This window comes from Equus caballus, chromosome 14 (assembly GCF_041296265.1).
Source record: "Equus caballus isolate H_3958 breed thoroughbred chromosome 14, TB-T2T, whole genome shotgun sequence".
Classification (NCBI taxonomy): domain Eukaryota; kingdom Metazoa; phylum Chordata; class Mammalia; order Perissodactyla; family Equidae; genus Equus; species Equus caballus.
Window position 1 is genome coordinate 29120045 of NC_091697.1, and position 17285 is coordinate 29137329.

Sequence of the window (17285 nt, forward strand, 5' to 3'; positions counted from 1 at the left end):
GTATTAGTGACTGCCTCATTTTCTACATAACTCAGATGATACAAAGGGTTTGAGAAAGGACACACTTTAAGTGGGGCATTTATTACCCAAAAAAGGAATAATTCTAATTTAAAGTCACTGGGAAAGCCCTTTCTATAGATGCAGTCAAATTCCACAGCAGCAAAGACTTGGCCTAGTTGTTCTCAACTCTCACTGCCATTTCTAACCAAGCCATCACTAACTTACAGATAAAGACCCTGATGAAATAACCTCAACCTGAGTGTTTTATCTATTTAAAGCAAGCCAAGCCAGCACAATGTTAATTTTGTGGCTATACAGCAAGTGTAAGACACAGAGCTGTGAGCAGTGATAACTCTGAAGTGTCTATACACACACACACACACACACACGAGAAGAAGACATTTATCTGCGTGTTCAGTGTGAAGGGACTTTCAAGTTACTAGTAGGTCATTTTTGTCACAGCAGCATACAGAAAGAACTGTTGGCAGTCAGGGATTTTATTACATGAGTCTGAAGGTTGGATACATGTTTCACACTATAGAAAGAGAAGTTGGTTTTTGAGATCTGTCTTCACTTTAACTATAGTTCGCAGAACCACACTAGGAATTTTTATAAGGGTGATTTTAAAATCTTTCATTGTGAAAATCTATGTACCCCAAGATCCCACCACTAAAATGAAATAAAAATATATGGCATCCAAAGAAAAGATTCATTTTATGACCACACATCCTTAAAATCTAAAATGGAATTGGAGAGCTCCTTTCTCAAAGTACAGATTCTTGTTACTTCCTCTTCAGGAGAGGCATACCTGAAAGGTTATTGATTTGGCTCTGAAGGGTAGAGTGTTCATTACGGAGGAAGCCATTCTGGGGTACAAGTGTGAGAAATTAACGATGGCTTTGTAAGTGTCCATGCTGTGGTGTGGAACCAGTGGGGCAACTGTCAATCTATATGATAATACATCCCCAAACTTCATAGAATCGGTGATGTGAAAACGCATTGATTTTTGTGTGAGCTAAACAGAATTTGTCAAAGAGAAAGAGCAAGAAGTTTACTGAAGTTAATACCTCGGCCTGCAGAGTAGCTGCCCTTCACTTTTTATTTGCTTGACAAGTTTATGACAAGATGTGTAAAATTTCTTCTTTTTATTTCTGGCCCCAAATTAAGAACAGAACATGCATTATGTACATCTTTTGAATAAGTGAAATACTGAAAAATTTAAAAAAGAGAAAAGGAAACACAATCTATCTGTACATTTTTAAACAATCATCTATCACCTAAGCTTGCACTCTGGCTTCAGTATCCCCTTCGTGTTCTGCCTCACACAGGCACAAAAGAGTTGCTTAGTACTTAGTACATTTTTCTTTATGTGATTCTGATGGCATTATAACCAGTATTACAGGAAAAAAAGTTGAGGCACTGTATCTAAAGGTTTATTTCCTATCGGTACACGGGGATTTATACAGACTCCCCCAAGGAGAACACTGTTCAAATACGATGTTTCAAATAATACTGGAAAAAGGAGACTAATATTCGTCTACCAAATACATCATTAATTATAAAGTTCGCCCATCCATAACAGTTCTGGGTAAATTCAAGGCAAGCATTTTTTGCTCCTGTTGCTTCACTGGAAACCTCTCCTTATAAGTTGGATTTTTAAGATGTATATAGCTTAAAAAAGAAAAGGTGTAGAATCTATACATTTGTATACATAATTCTGTATAGGTGGTTCTCATAAGACCAGTGAGAATACCAACCAGGGAAAATTTGCTAAAATAATTTGTTTAAAATGTGCCATAAGTTCTTGGATTACAAGTGATTTTATTTATTAGGCAGTCAAACTGCTTCCATTTAAATAGTATCTGATGCACGTTGAAGTTGAAAAAGTGCATCAATAAATGGAGTCAATGTATGCCTTTATGAAAACGTCCAAAAGTAATTTCCTATCAAGTAAGCACCTTGATAGGATAGAGCATTGAATGTGTCAAGTGTCAGAATTTTGTTAAAGTTCGAAAGGAGTCAAGTGTAGATTTTTCCTTGAGAGTACACCTTGATTAGCTACACAAATGCAGACGTAAGTGACACATCCCCTTGTCCCCACTGTCGAAAAAGTTATTTCAGAATTAGACACAAATTTAAATGCAACAAAGTGACATCTTTTGGAATACATGCGACTTACCCAGGAAATAATGTATTTTCAACATAATTTTGAGAGTAAATGATATTTAGCTATGCTTTTGCGTTCACAACGAGCTGTCCACCTGCAAATTTCTTTTCCTTTTTTTAAATGCAAGAAAATATTTAAAGCAGCTCTCGTAGAAGTTTATAACATTTTATATAAACATTCTTAACTGATCTATTTGTAAACATTTTAATGGTAATTCTCTTAGCGAAGGCACAATATATTCATAGCAAACCACATCGCATTTGATGTTTTCTTCATAAATCAACGGTACCCAATGCAATTTATCTTTTAAAAAATGTTTTTGACTAAACACGGTTCTGAGTCGCTAAGAAATCCACAAATAAGCACCTTATCTCTTTAATGACTTGCTTAGGCTTCCCTATATTTACTGCTTAATGATCGGAAACATTTAATTTTCAAAGTTTCATTAAAAGCCATCTACAAAGCTGATGGATAAGCAATAGTGATTCGTGATAGAAGATGTGGGAAGCCATTAACCTACATAGGTACCAAGGAGAAAAGTAAACATAAGAGAATACTTTTTTGAAGACAAGTCTCTTCCTATTTGTCATTATTAAACTCCAGAGCATCTGCTCCAAGTTTGATCTTCAATACGGATATGAGGCATTGCCGCCTGGAAATGAAAGTCTAAGATAAGGTAGGATTCTTAAGAGATCTTCATGAAAAAAAATAACCCAGGTTGCCATTTACTGGGAAGGGGAAATCAATACAAAGACCTAGAAACTTGTGGAGAGAGGACATTTTCTAGGAATAGGTCATAGTTTATCAAGTTTCCTCTTTTGCAATGTAATTTACTTGCTAATAAGACCAACCGACTGTACCTGAAGACTGCGTTATCACAATGAGATTTTAAAATTCTCTCCTCATTTCTTGTGTGCTTGAGGTTCGCCAGTTTATTTTCCCCCAGCTCAGACTGGGTAGACAAGGTCGATTTAAAAGAAAATGAATGGTTTCATGTGCCTCTTTATTACAAAACAAACCACCCCAAGTCCCGCATTGTGCGTGCCTAGAACATTCAAAGGTATTTCAGAAGCAGGCCTACCGTTCTCCTCATCTGACTTATTTTCGTTGTCAGAATCAGTCAGGGTTAGGGCCGAGTTTTCACGACTGGACAGGCCGGAACTGCGTCTGGATTTCATCCCTCTCCCCCACAGTCTGATGGCGTGTTCTGGAGACATCCCTCCCTCTGTGTCGGAGTCGGCGTCAGACCCTGTGCTCAGAGAGTAGCCCTGGTGTAGGATCCCCATGTCGGAACAGTAGCCGCTTCGGTGCGGGGAGGGCTCACAGATTCCCAGTTCAGCAAGTGTGAAGTTAGTTCCTAGGGTGACAGCAACAGAGACCAGTTAAGATTTGTGAAATGCTTTACAAAGTTAAAATCTATTCCTACGGAAAGCAGACAGACACATTTGCCATCCAAAAAATACGCCAGATTGCCATGGTATACAGGAATGGGTCTTGGGCAAGAGTATTTAGGCCACTGGGGTAAATTTGAGAGCAAAAAAAAGTAAACATCTAAGATTAATTTCAATCCTAGGACAGAATGCTCAGATTTTTATTTCAAAAAATTTTAAGCATTTATTGTTGTCTAGGTAGCACCATGTAGCTGAAAAAGCACTGTATTTATAATAAAAGCTAACATAAACCAAGCATTTACTATGCTCCAGGCATCTCTTATTTTGCAACTTTTATATTTCAAAATTTTACAACTTTATGAAGATGATAACGTTATTGTAATCATTTTGTAAATGAGGAAACTAAGGAACAGAGAATTTAAGTGACTTACCCAAGGTCACACATCTAGATTGTAGCAAAACCTGGATCTGATTCTTGAGCAGTCTGTCTTCATGTCAAAGAAGCTTAATCCTCCAATAAATGTGAGTGGTGGCCAGGAGACCTGGGTATCAGTCCTAGCTTCCCTCTGGTAAATCTCATTGTGGAAATTCTCTGACTCCTTGAGCCCCAGTTTTCTTATCTGTAAAATCTGGGTATTAATTTCTTAAATTCCTCTCAGAATCACTGAGTGTCTTATACGTGATAATATATAACTTTATTTTTTTTGGTGAAGAAGATTGGCCTTGAGCTAACATCTATTGCCAATTCTCCTCTGTTTGCTTGAGGAAGATTGTTGCTGAGCTAACATGTGTGCCAATCTTCCTCTATTTTGTATGTGGGATAACACCACATACAAAATGAGCAGTGTGTGGGTCTGTGCCCGGGACCTGAACCCGTGAATCCTGGGCCACAGAAGCAGAGTGCGCAAACTTAACCACTGCACCACCAGGCCAACCCCCAAAGTATTTTTTTTTAAATGAGTATGTGTAATGTGTTACTTAAATCAGCATCCTATGGATGAAGTCAGGCCTTTTGTTTTTAAATGATATCAAACCATTTCTCTTCGTTAACACAATTTAAAACCACAGGTAGGTTTCACCAGTGGAAATGAATGTGTGTGCTTTTGGGATGTGCAGGGGTGGGCACTGAGTTTGATGGGAAGAAGAAGAGAATAGGTATTTATCGAACACGGAAATGTTACCATGTATCGGGCATGAGGCCAGGCATCTTCTAGCCTTTATCTCATTTAAATCTCATAATAGTGCAGCAGCGTAAATGATGACCACTTTACAAAGAGGTTAAATACTGTGTCCAAGGTTACATCTGGGCACTCTACTTATTGACATATAAAACTGATTCTTTTATCTTTAAGCCATTTATGGACAACGAAAAATGCAACAAAGAAATGCACTTTTATGCCCAAAGTGAAGAAAACCTTACAAATAACCCCCAAGCCCTGGGTTGACTCACTCTATGCATACTGATTATAATAGGGCCATTCTCTTATCCAAAATCCTGATCTAACTTAACACTCTATGATGGTTCACATACATGATATCATTTCCAAGGCTTTATTTTAAAAGCATCAAACAACTGTTTACATTGACCTGGTGTGACTTTACTTTGTAACAGACACAGGTATTTTTATTCTGAGGTTTTACTCTCCTTTCTTCACTGCACGTTGAACCTTATTTGGCTGTGTAAATGGAATCAAACCCAATTCTGTATATAATTGTCTCTGCAGAGTGAAACGTAGTCATTGGAGAGCTAACCCAAGGAGAATTCCTGTGAGCATGGGGTGATTTCTTACTACGTATGTGGGGAAGAGAGAAGTCCTCACTGCCATAAGCACAGATTTTTTTTTTTTAGGAAGATTAGCCAATCTTCCTTTTTTTTTTCTCTCCCCAAAGCCCCAGTACATAGTTGTATACCCTATTTGTAAGTCCTTCTAGTTCTCCTATGTGGGACGCCACCACAGCATGGCCTGATGAGCAGTGTGTAGGTCTGTGCCCAGGATCCGAACTGGTGAACCCCAGGCCGCTGAAGCAGAGTGCACGAACTTAACCACTATGCCACCAGGCTGGCCCCAGCACAGTTCTAAGTCTGTTATTTATTTCCTATGCACAGCTTATCATGCTGTCTGATATTCTCTGACCAGTGTACTCTGTTCCAAGTTGCATCCTTCATAATTAGGAATTGTTTCATAATTGTACACTAAAATGTATATTTTAGTTTCGATAGTCTATAAAACTAAAGTTATTGAGCTCACATATGTCTGATATTATGATTCTTTTCTTTCTTGTTGCTCTTCTCATTCTTAAGTAATTGGAAAAAGTCCTTTAATATTAGCATTCTCTCATCTCGTCTTTAGAGCTCATGTTCATTCTAGATAGTCATGAAATATATTGCTTCCTTTTCCTACAACAAATGAAAACAACCCAAAATAAAACACATGTTTTTATTCCACCTGTGGGAATTTTTAGCTTTATGATTCTACTTGAAATGGAAGATGTATGTATTAAGGCAACTTTTCTGATGGTTTTCCCACACCTCATTATCTGGAACTGGCTTCAAAGACCTCCTCAGGAGAAGACAAACATCTGTGTGAGGAAAGGAAGCCTCAGTTTCAGAGCATCCCAGGTGCTTTTCAATCTGGGTACGAGGAGTGATGGGCAGTCAGCCTAGGGCGTGGGAAGCTGCGGAATAAATATAGTGCCCCTTCTTTGGTTATCTTCTTCCTTGGTTATCACATTTACTTGACGATAAGAAATTAAAATATTATTTTTCTGTTAAAACAAACTTGAGATCATCATGGATCAGGTAAAATTTGCATAAATTCTTTAGGTAGCCACAAATGATATAAAAGAAAAAAGCCCAGTTCAAGAGTTTCAACATCAAGCTTATAGCCCCCAAGCCGCAAATGAGCAACACTGTAAAGAAAATTGGAGGCACTGTACTGAATTCACCAGGAAAAGGTATATGAGTAAGTTCACACTGACTTATAGAGAGGCAAATTGTCCTGTACAAATAGAATTATTTCCTCAAAACTATTACCATCTAAACTCCTCATCTTCATCTTCATATAGGACCACATCTCCCTAATGCTACCTGTTCCCCACAATTCTTACTTTAGTACTTTTCTGTCCTCAATAAGTCAAAGAATAGGAACCTCATTCTAAGTACCTGAGCCAGATTCTGGACCAAGCCTTTCCCAATTTTGCTGGCTTAACGTTTGAAGCCGGAGAGCCATCTACAGAGTAGAAAGCAAAAGTTGGTCTATCATTTATTAAATCGCTCAACAAATATTTATTGTTTCTAGTGCTGTGCTAGGCATCGGGGATACAACAACAGTGAGCGTTATACAAATACAGTCCGTGACATTTACAGTCTAATTGGGAAAGAGACATTAAGCAAAGAATCACATAAACAAAGCACAATCTACACAGTGATAAATACTATACAGGAAAAGGACAAGGAGCCACGAAAGGTCATCTAGCGGTCCAAGTCTTCATCTTTTCGCAGCTCGCTCCCTGGCGGTTCATCTACTGGTAGGCTCACCACGTTGAGGGGCTGGGAGCTGCTCCATGAAGAAGTTACCATGCCCCCTCGAGTTGGCTCTTACCATACCCATCTTCTCAAACATTCCTCTATATGAATTTATCTCAGACAAACGTTTTTCACGTAGTTCGTCTTACACAATGAAGCCCTCATGTTATACCCTTCTGCTCAGCATGTAAATAGTATGGGGGAGTTTTAACATCACGTCAGCTTACTATTTCACACTTACTTTGCTTATTGGTAGAAGACTGATTTTGCTCTAATTCATAATGTATGGTTATACCTTTAGTAAGCTCAAAGGCAACTTTGAATGGAAGAGAGAGACTAGTCATTGTGTGATTCTTCAAGAGAAGGTTTCTAGCGGAAAGCAGTCACCACTTTAATTCCTTCCTTACTACTGTGCAGAAGGATAAAAAGAGGCACATTACTTCAGGATGCATGGAACACAGGTTTACCCATTATCTGCCTCCACCTTCCCTGATACCACTGATTAAAGCAGATGTGGACGATGTATCAAAGTCATTTCATCTCAGGCATGTGTTCTATGGCTGCTGCTAATAACCTGCCCAGTGTGGTCCCACTGGATTTTATCAAAGCGACTCAATATTTTCATAGAAGAATGATTACACAAAATCTATGATATTTGCATCAGGAAATTTTAGTATAATTTAAGGCATTGGGAGAGATGATTATTATCTAAAAACTTAGGTGATCAGAATAGTGAAACACAAGTCTATAAAAATAATTCTCTTAATAAGCTCCTTTTGCTTTATCTTTTTCTTGACCATAACCTCAATGTATAACCCAAATCCTTTCCAAAACTTTTTAGAGAGAAATTTTGCAACAGATATCAACTGTTGTCCTTTGACCACTAATTTTATTTGGGGACGCAATTCTAAGGAAGGATATGTCAGCACATTGTGATCATGGCTTTATTTTCTAAGTATTTAACCAACTTCTCACACTTTGAAATAACCTTTAAATAGGAGAAGCACATATGTCGCTAAGTCAGAATTATCATGTCATGGTAATACCAGGGAATACAAATAGCACTGAAAATGTCAGCGTTTGAACAGATTTTCTACTATGAGGGCAGGAAGATAAAAGTTAACTGTAGTAATGGGGGGGTACAATACGGAAAATTTTCTTATCTAAATGTTTACTATGTGAGTCCTCTGAATTTAAGAGAAGAAATTTTACAGGGAAGCAAACCTTGCTATAACATGAAAATAGTCACCAGTGATCATTTATAAAATTAACCCCCACCCACTTACTACAAGTTTCTCTTCTTATATCAACCACTATATCAATGTTTGTCATTAATTAGTCACTGACAACAAAAAGCAATATGGCGCTAATCTGAATATGGTACAGCTGAAAATCCTAGACAGTACACATAAAAACCACATGAAGAGAGTCTAGAATTTGAGAAGATGACTGATCGAGGAGAAAACAGGCCTATTAGGGTCCTGGGGCCTGAAGAAGGACATAATATTGAGTTTCCTGGGTGGTTTTTTTCCCTCATATATCCCAGACATGGTGCTAGAGAAAGCTGCAAATTGGAAATACCAATGGAAGCAGACAAAACAAGCCCAAAATAAAGTCTACTGTAATGAGGGGTCCTTCCCACCTCCACCAACATAACAGGAGGGAATCAGAGAAGACCGAGTGGTGAACCACAACTTTCATCCTCACCCACTGGTAATGAGCCTTCCCTGATTCCCGCACAAAGGTGTCCCTGGAGGCCATGAGGGGATCCTGGACTTGTATCCCCACCCAGTGGCAACGAAGCACCCCTCCCTCTCCCTGCTGGTGTCAGAGGAGGATGAATGTTAAATCTAATTTTATCACCACTGGAGGACTCAGGGGAACTGTAAGGAGGTGCCCCTCTGCCTCTGAACCAGGTTGCTATCTGCAGATTCCTAGTGGGGAGTCTGAAAATCCGACTCAGCCCAGCAGCAAAGAAGCATCTCTTCCTCTTCCACCTCATCCGTCCCTGCTGCCTTGTCAAAGAAGGCAAGCGAGGGAGCTGGACTTTCACCTCCACCAGCAGCAAGCCTCAGTGTCCCACCTTCCCCACGGGCTTGGTGTCAGAGGCCTGCTGAAACAGAAGATTTAAATAAGATCCAGAGGTTTTTAAAACATAATACTTCAAATGGCCAGGATACAAGAAGAAAACCACTCATCATACGAAGAACCCAGAAAATCTCAACTTGAATGAGGAATGATAATTATTTAAATAAAAGATTAATGAGAAGCTCTTAGGAAAATTAATGAATATATCAAATATTTTTTGCAAAATATGACCTTCTGTGATCATGCTGCAAAATGCAAATCTAAAGTTAAGGATGTAATATTGTACAGGCAGACAATTTTGCCATAAAATGGATATTACGCCCAACACAAAAATTGTTATTCTTTGTCCTTTTGAATAATTATAGCATAGTTAGAATAACAAATTGTATTAAATATAAAGTAAAATACATTCTTGATAATCAATTTTACTTTCTCAAGATAAAGTTGCAGTCAATTACTTTTACTATTTCATATGAAATACTGGTTCTTTTCTAAACATTGATTCCTTTTTTAAGTGGCCTTTTTCTAGGATCATTTATCCTAAGACAAAGAGAATCTCTTGTAAATAAACATGGGTCACTTTTCTTGAGCAAATGTTAGAGTCTACACTTTAAAGTCTAGGATGAATATCGACTCTAAATTTTTCTAACAGGTATTTAAGAAAAGGATATAAATTATAATGATATAGGTTTTTTTCATCGTAAGTGAAATAATTTGACCTGAAGCCTTAAGCTTTTGCAAAATGGAAAGTTTTCAAGAAAAATATGTCAATTATAGGTGATAAGACATAACTTTCAATTTGTTTGATTAATCAAAATATATCACAAAATGGTTACCTTATATTGAATATCCATATCTTATATTTAAATTTTGAGCAATCATATTTGTATAATTATATGTAATTTAAATAAATAAAAATATTTAAATTTAGAGCAATTATAGATATGTATAAACTACACAAAATAATCAGTCCAAAACAATTTCCAACATTGTCTAAAACATTATTGTCTTACAAATCTAAAATCTACATATTTGTCTATGCAATAACAATTTTGAAAGCCACCAAAAGAACTACTTATGAATTCTGATGTTTTATGCTTGTGTATACTAAAATTCCTCACATAAACTCACTCTTAATGCCCTTCTAAAGTTCATCTGATTTTACACATTTAGATATTTTCCCAAATGTTGACAAAACTGTTCACAAAGAAGCCTGTGGCTTAAAACTACAGAGTAGGTGTACAAGCATTATTATTCACAAGATTTACCAAATATTTGTATTTCAAAACTGCACTTTAAGAATCACAATTTTCTTTTATGCATAGCACCTAAGGTGTTAATATTTTATTTCTAAACTTTTAGATGAATTATTTTAATCTCTATCTGAATGTCTGTTTCACAACTTTTACAATTTGTAACTAGAATCATTTCAATGTAAAGAAACACTTTCCAAATCAACGGGGCACCGAAGACAGGGAAGATTCCAATATCTAGGTTGCTCTGTGAGCTTTATAACTTCAATAAGAAAGGTGAATGTGGCATTCTTCTCTGATATGGTAGCATTTTCACGTTGCAACCTGCACAAAACCCAATTTGGAAAACCCAAAAGCAGCTACCACAGCAAAAGGTTCTGCTGAACCACTGCCAGTTCATAAATAGAAACGAAATGTCCAGGAACCTAGCTGGCTAGAGACTCTTTTCTGTTGATGAAAATTCCAACAAGATTAAAAATCAATTCCAGTATTAAAAACGGTACCAAGCAGTTATCCTACGTAAGAGCATTACAAAGGTGTGCAGTCATCTGACCACGTCCGACTCTGCCTCTACATACGTTGTTTTTAATCAGAGGAAAATAAAAAAATAAAAGGACAATCGTGAGTGAGCTGGCTGCAGTAGTCTAGCTGTCTTATATTTGAGAACGGCTATCACATTAGCTTACGTTTACTGAGGACTTCACAATGTGGCAGGTACTGTTCTAAATGCTTTTATATAGTTTTCCAATTAATAGGACAGCAGCCCTAAAAAATAGTCACTATATAGTCTAGGATTAAAGTGGGAGTTCCAGGGTCTCTTAAAAATACTCATTGACAATATAGTCTTAGGATTAATTACTTCTGATGAGTCTCCATTTATTCATTTATAAATTGGGCATAAAAATAGCAGCCACCTTCACAGGGTTGTTGTGAGCACTGAATTAAACAAGGCAGCTAAAAATGCTTAGAACGTTGCCTGCCACTGAGTAACCACACAACAGATACAGCTATTACCATGATCATCAGTTTACAGATGGAAAAACTTGCTTTATTATTTTTTTGTTATAGGATTATTAACTCTTTCTATTTTTTCTTGAGTTGATTTTGAAAGTTTTGGAACAATAAATTTTCTAGGAATATGCCCATTTCATCTATGTTTTAAATGGATTAGCAGGAAGTTAGTAAGTGTTCCTGAGTCCTTTTCAATTTCTGCTAGTAGTATGCTGGCTTTATTTTCATTCCTGACGTTATTTATTTGTGCCTTCTTTCTTTTACTGGATTAGTTTTGCCAGTGATTGTTTTTGTCTTTCAAAAAATAAATTTTTGCTTCTCTGATTCTATCTACTACCTGTATATGCTGTTTAGTTTATTAATTTCTACCGTTCTCTATACAAATTATCCCTTTCTCCTCCTTTCTTTGAGTTCATTCAGTTGTTCTTGTCCATATCTTTAAAATTTGATTCTTCATGTCATTTGTGTTCAGCCATTCCATTCTCTTTTTTATTATAAGCATTTCAGGCTATATGTTTCTCTCTAAGGACCACTTTCACTGCATCTCACAAGTTTTCACCCATAGCATTTTCACTATTGTTTAGATCTAAATATTTTCGTATTTCTATTGAACCTATTTATTGTTTCCAAATGTATTGGGATATTTTGTATATATTTCTCTTTTGACTTCTAATTTAATTGTATTTGGCCAGAGAGCATAATTTTTATGTTACTAAATCTTCGAACAATTTTGAAATTGTTTAAATCTTTGAAAAAATTTCCAATTGTTTTATAACCTGATAAATTTTGTAAAGCATTTCATGCGTATTTGAGAAGAACACATGTTCTCTAATTATTGAGTACAAGATCCTATATGCATTAATTAAATGAAATTATTAATCCTTTGTTCAATTCTTCTACATGGTACTAGTTTGCTGTTTGTCTTATGAGTAATTGAAGTATATATGATAAAATTTCCTACTAGGATGGGTGTTTCTCCCCATAGGTTTATTAATATTCGCTTTATGACTATTTAAGACCATATTATAGGTATATACAGGTTTAGGATTATTATAGCTTTCTAATTAATTGAACATTGTCTCATCAATATGTAGTGACTCTATCTGTAATAAATATTTTTGAGATAATATCTGTTTTTTAATATTAATTATATTTTACAAGGGATTTTTCCCTTTCATCTAAATTGTCATAGTTTATGACAATAGCTTTGAATATGTGTAGGATCTATAACAATACCCCTTTCTTCACTCCTGATTTGGGGTATTTGTGTATTCTCTCTTTTTTTCTTGATCAGTCTTGCCAGAGTTGTGTCAATTTTATCAGTTTTTTCAATGAACCTGCTTTTGTCTTTCGTATTTTCCTTTATTGTTTATTTTATATTTGTCTATTTTTTGCTCTTCTCTTGATTGTTTATTTATCCCTACTTACTTTGGATTTCACTTGCTCATTATCTTCTGGGTTCTTGAGGTAGAAATGTAGATCACTGACTTAAAAACAATCTTTCTTTATTTCACACCTATAATCTTTACCTCTTTAGATGAATCTCACAAATTTGGACATGTTGTCCATTCATTGTCATCCAGTTCCAAATATTTTTTAATTTCCCTTATACTTCTTTGAAGCGTGGGTTACTTAGATGGGTGTAATTTTATTTCCACATATCTGGGACTTGTCTAGATTTCTTATTGTTATTGATTTCTCACTTAAGTACTTGATAGACAGAGAACAAACTCTCTAGGATTTCTTCTTGAAATTCAATGAGACTTACCTGGTAGCCCAGAATATATGTTGCTGAATGTTCCACTGAAAAATAGAGTGTATTTGAAAGTTGTATGCAGTGCTCTATAAATGTCTGTTAGGTCAAGATGATTAGGAGTGCTGTTCTCTGTACTTTTACTGACATTGTTTGGTCTAGTTCTATCAGTAACTAGGGGAAGGTGAAATCTGTACCTAATTATGGGGTTTTTTCTTTCTCCCTTTACTTTCGCCAATTTTTCTCCTCCTCTTCCTTCTCCACCTTCCTCTTCTTCTTCTTGAAACTATTAGACATACACACTTTCATATCTCCAGGGTGAATTGGCTTTTATATCAATTTCAAATATCCATCTTTTTCTCTGGTAATACTCCTGATCTTGAAGTCTATTTTGCCTGATGGAGAATAGTCAAGCCAGCTTTCTCACGTTTATTGTGAACAGTAAGCATATTATATGTCTATTTCTGTTCCTTTACTTTCAACTTTTCTGTGTCTTTGTATTTAAAACATGTTTCTTGTAGACAGTATATATTCGGAACTTGCTATTTAAGTAATCTGATTATCTTTTCCTTTTAATTATTGTGATAGTCCATTTATATTAATGTGATTACTCAGATGGCTGGAGTTAGGCTCACCATTTTGCTGTGTCTCCCCTACTTGTCTCTTTTTTGTTGTTCCTCTCTGTATTTCCTTTACTACCTTCACTTGGGTTAATAAACTTTTAAAAATTTCATTTTATTTTTTCTATTGGCTTTTTAGCTCTCTCTTCACATAATTTTTTTTGTGGTTGCTCTAGGGATTACAATATGTATGTTATATCAGTCTCTTTAGAATTCTAATTTTACTTGATAGCTGCTGTGCCTCCAATTTTTGTGAATTCATGGCTTCTTTATTCTAACAATTTCTGAACCATTGCCTCTTTAAAATTTACTCACTTCCATTCTTTTTATCCTCTTCACTAATTAAACTAAGTACCATCCTTCTTCTCTCTAAATGTCTCTATTATATTTTTAATCTCTTTTCCCTTTGTGCTGTCTCTTGCTAATTTTTCCTGGTTACTTTTCCAGTTGACTAATTTTCTCTTTAATTGTGCCTGATCTGATATTTACTGAATGCAATAAACTTTTTGATTTCAACAATTATCTATTTCATTTCTAAAATTTGTACAGTTTTTTAAGCGTTTCTGTTCAGTTTTTCTATTATAGTCTTACTTGCTAATTTGCATATTATGCATAGTTAAAAGTATGTATCTGACAAATTCTAATGTTTTAGGACATTAAAGATCAAAATCGTTGTTCTTTGATTTGCTTTCCCTTAATTATGAGAGTTTGTTTTCTTATGTACTTAATTATATTTAATTTTAGCTGACTTTTGGTTTATTTTAATTTTTGAAAATCACAAGAGCGTAAATTGAGGATTCTTGCTTCCTGAAAGATTGTTTTTGCTTCTGTCCAGGCCATGTGATACTGTTAATCACATATCTCTTTTCAAATTTATGCTTAATGCCGGAATTTCAGTTCCATGTCCCCCTTCTTGCTTCAAGCCCAAGGTCCAATCTCCCAGTTGCAGCTCTGATAGTAGCCCTTGCTCTCAATGAGCTTGCAATTCAGTCTTCAGATTTCTGACTTTAGCTCATTTTTAATTCTTATTTTGTCTTAGCTGCTGAGAGATTTCTCTTACTGTGACTATATCGTGGTTGTTTTGGTCAAACTATTTAATATATCAATGTTCCAATTCTCTCGCCTGTGAAATGGAGGAAATTACAGCAGTGCTTGCCTCATATGGTCATTGTGTCAATGCATATATATAAAATATATTTAGAATATTTCAGAACAAAGTAAGAAGTCAATAAATACTAACCAGTATTATCAATATTATTATTATTATGTTACTAGTAAGTGTAAAACTAGAAAATGATGGGCATGATTCCATTTTCAATTTTTTTCTACTCCCATACAGATGAAATATGTTTTCCAGTTAAGCTGCATATATTTAGGTATATTTAATGTTTATTCCATTAAGTAACGTAATATCCTACTTTCTTAAAGCATAAAGAATCTTTGATATGTCAGTAGAGAAGCTACCGACATTAACTGAAATTTTGACAAAGGCATATGATATTTGCATTCTTAGCACTCCTGAAGGTCCCTGTCTCCATCATGCACTTGATGTTTTGAAAACATTTTGACTTTCCCATCACTGAAGGATTATTCTAGATCTCAGGGGTTAATTAACTCGTCTTCATTCTGACATGTAGTGAGATGGATAGATCACAGTCTACCAGCAGGTGAAGACACGTATAGCAGACATTTTGCTTCAGTAACTAATCAGAGTCTACATTGTCACCACAAATATTTGGAGACAAATGTTAATGATATACTCTTGTTTGTAAATCAATTCCTTTAAATCATCTGCTTCATCACCAATTACCTTTAGGATTTAGATACTTGTCTAAAACCATGTTAAGCATCTAGCCACTGAGCTTGTAGAAAATGGCAAGACTATCCTGGTGCCTTTTAGCATTTGTTAAAGAGGGAGAGGATAATTGAAACTGAGTCAGTAGTTTTCCTTTTCTTCCTTTCCCACCTTGCTTCCTGTGTTCCAAACACATGTCGTAGGTTACAAATACATGTAAAGCCCTAATTACATTTAGCATCTGGCAGCTGTTGACTTACAGAGAGTTGTTGAGTCACATAAACTCAAAGTGAAAATGAAATTCAGGAATAGAAGGCAGAAGTTTGCTCAATGAAAGAAAAAAATTCTTATGTCATCACAGCTGAAATACTCCACCATCAGCACTATTACGCTCATGGTGTGACTGTTGCTGTAACTAATCAGTTTCAGCAATGCCAGAGACTAACTCGCCACTAGAATACACCATTGCCAATGTGGGTAGAGCCATCTACCAAAGGGTCTCACCTGCATTACTTTCAACACTTGATGGATAGGTTCACTTGCAGTGGAGACGCAGCGTCACAAGCATTTCAGTATATCTAGAGGCATCAACTGATGACTTTTTAAAAACAAGATCTTCACACTATCCACTCAAAACTATCACCAAAGTTAGATGTGTTAGATAATTTAGTTCATACACTGCTTACTTTTGGAAGAAATAACTTTTGGAACAAATTCCTGAGAATTTGTTGTTCCTAAGAAACTAGCAAGAAGACCTACAAACACTCATCACTATTTGCCACATAGCAGTAATTTTATGAGCAGCGAATTATCAGAAATAACAATATTGGTCTTAATAGAGAAGGATCTCAAAATCCAAATGTCAAGTTACAAAAGCACAATAAGAAAAATATAACGAATGCTGTATGTTGCTCATAGATACATATATAGTAACAGGATAAATCTGAACTGGAAAAATATACACAAAATTCTTAACAGCAATTATTTCTTAAGATGCAGAGAGAAGAATGCTATGTGGGAGAGGGGGCAGGAGGAGGAGAGGTTTTGAAACAAATTTGACAAAATGTTAACACTTGTTAATTACGAGTTATGAGTATTGAATACTTTATTCCCTGAACTTTTCTGTGATTTAAAGGTTTTTTTCTAAAAAGTTAAATAATTTAAAAATAGAAGGCTTGGACTAGTCTATATCCCATACTTTAAAATATTTGTGCTATCATCATTTTTCTATTAAGGAACATCATTCAAAATTTTCCTGTTTATATTTTGAATTAAACTACAAAGAAATGCCTCCACCTGCATATCTCTTTAAGTTCCAGTCAATCAAGAATAAAGTTATGGAGCAAAAGTAAACCCAACCAATGCATAAATAAACTGTGGTACATCTAGACAATGGAATATTACTCAACAGTAAAAAGAAATGAGCTATCAAGCCATGAAAAGACATGGACAAATCTTAATTGCATTTCACTAAGTGAAAGAAGCCAGTCTGGAAGGCTGCATACTGTATGATTCCAACTATATGACTGGGGTCAGGCAGGGGCAGATCAATAGGTAGAGGACAGAGCATTTTAGGGCAGAGAAAATATTCTGTATGATATTATAATAATGGTTGCATGTCATTATACATTTGTCCAAACCCATAGAATGAACACCAAGAGTGAACTGTAATGTAAACTAT

General features: G+C 35.6%; 1 protein-coding gene across 11 annotated transcripts in view; it reads right to left on the minus strand.

The window, feature by feature from the left end:
- TENM2 (teneurin transmembrane protein 2) overlaps positions 1–17285 on the minus strand; it is a 3416041-nt gene that overhangs the window by 808973 nt on the left and 2589783 nt on the right. For all 11 annotated transcript variants that reach the window (XM_070232931.1, XM_070232936.1, XM_070232935.1 and 8 more), the window contains one exon: positions 3249–3524. In XM_070232931.1, coding sequence (XP_070089032.1) covers positions 3249–3524 — 276 coding nt within the window. The remainder of the gene's footprint in view (positions 1–3248; positions 3525–17285) is intronic.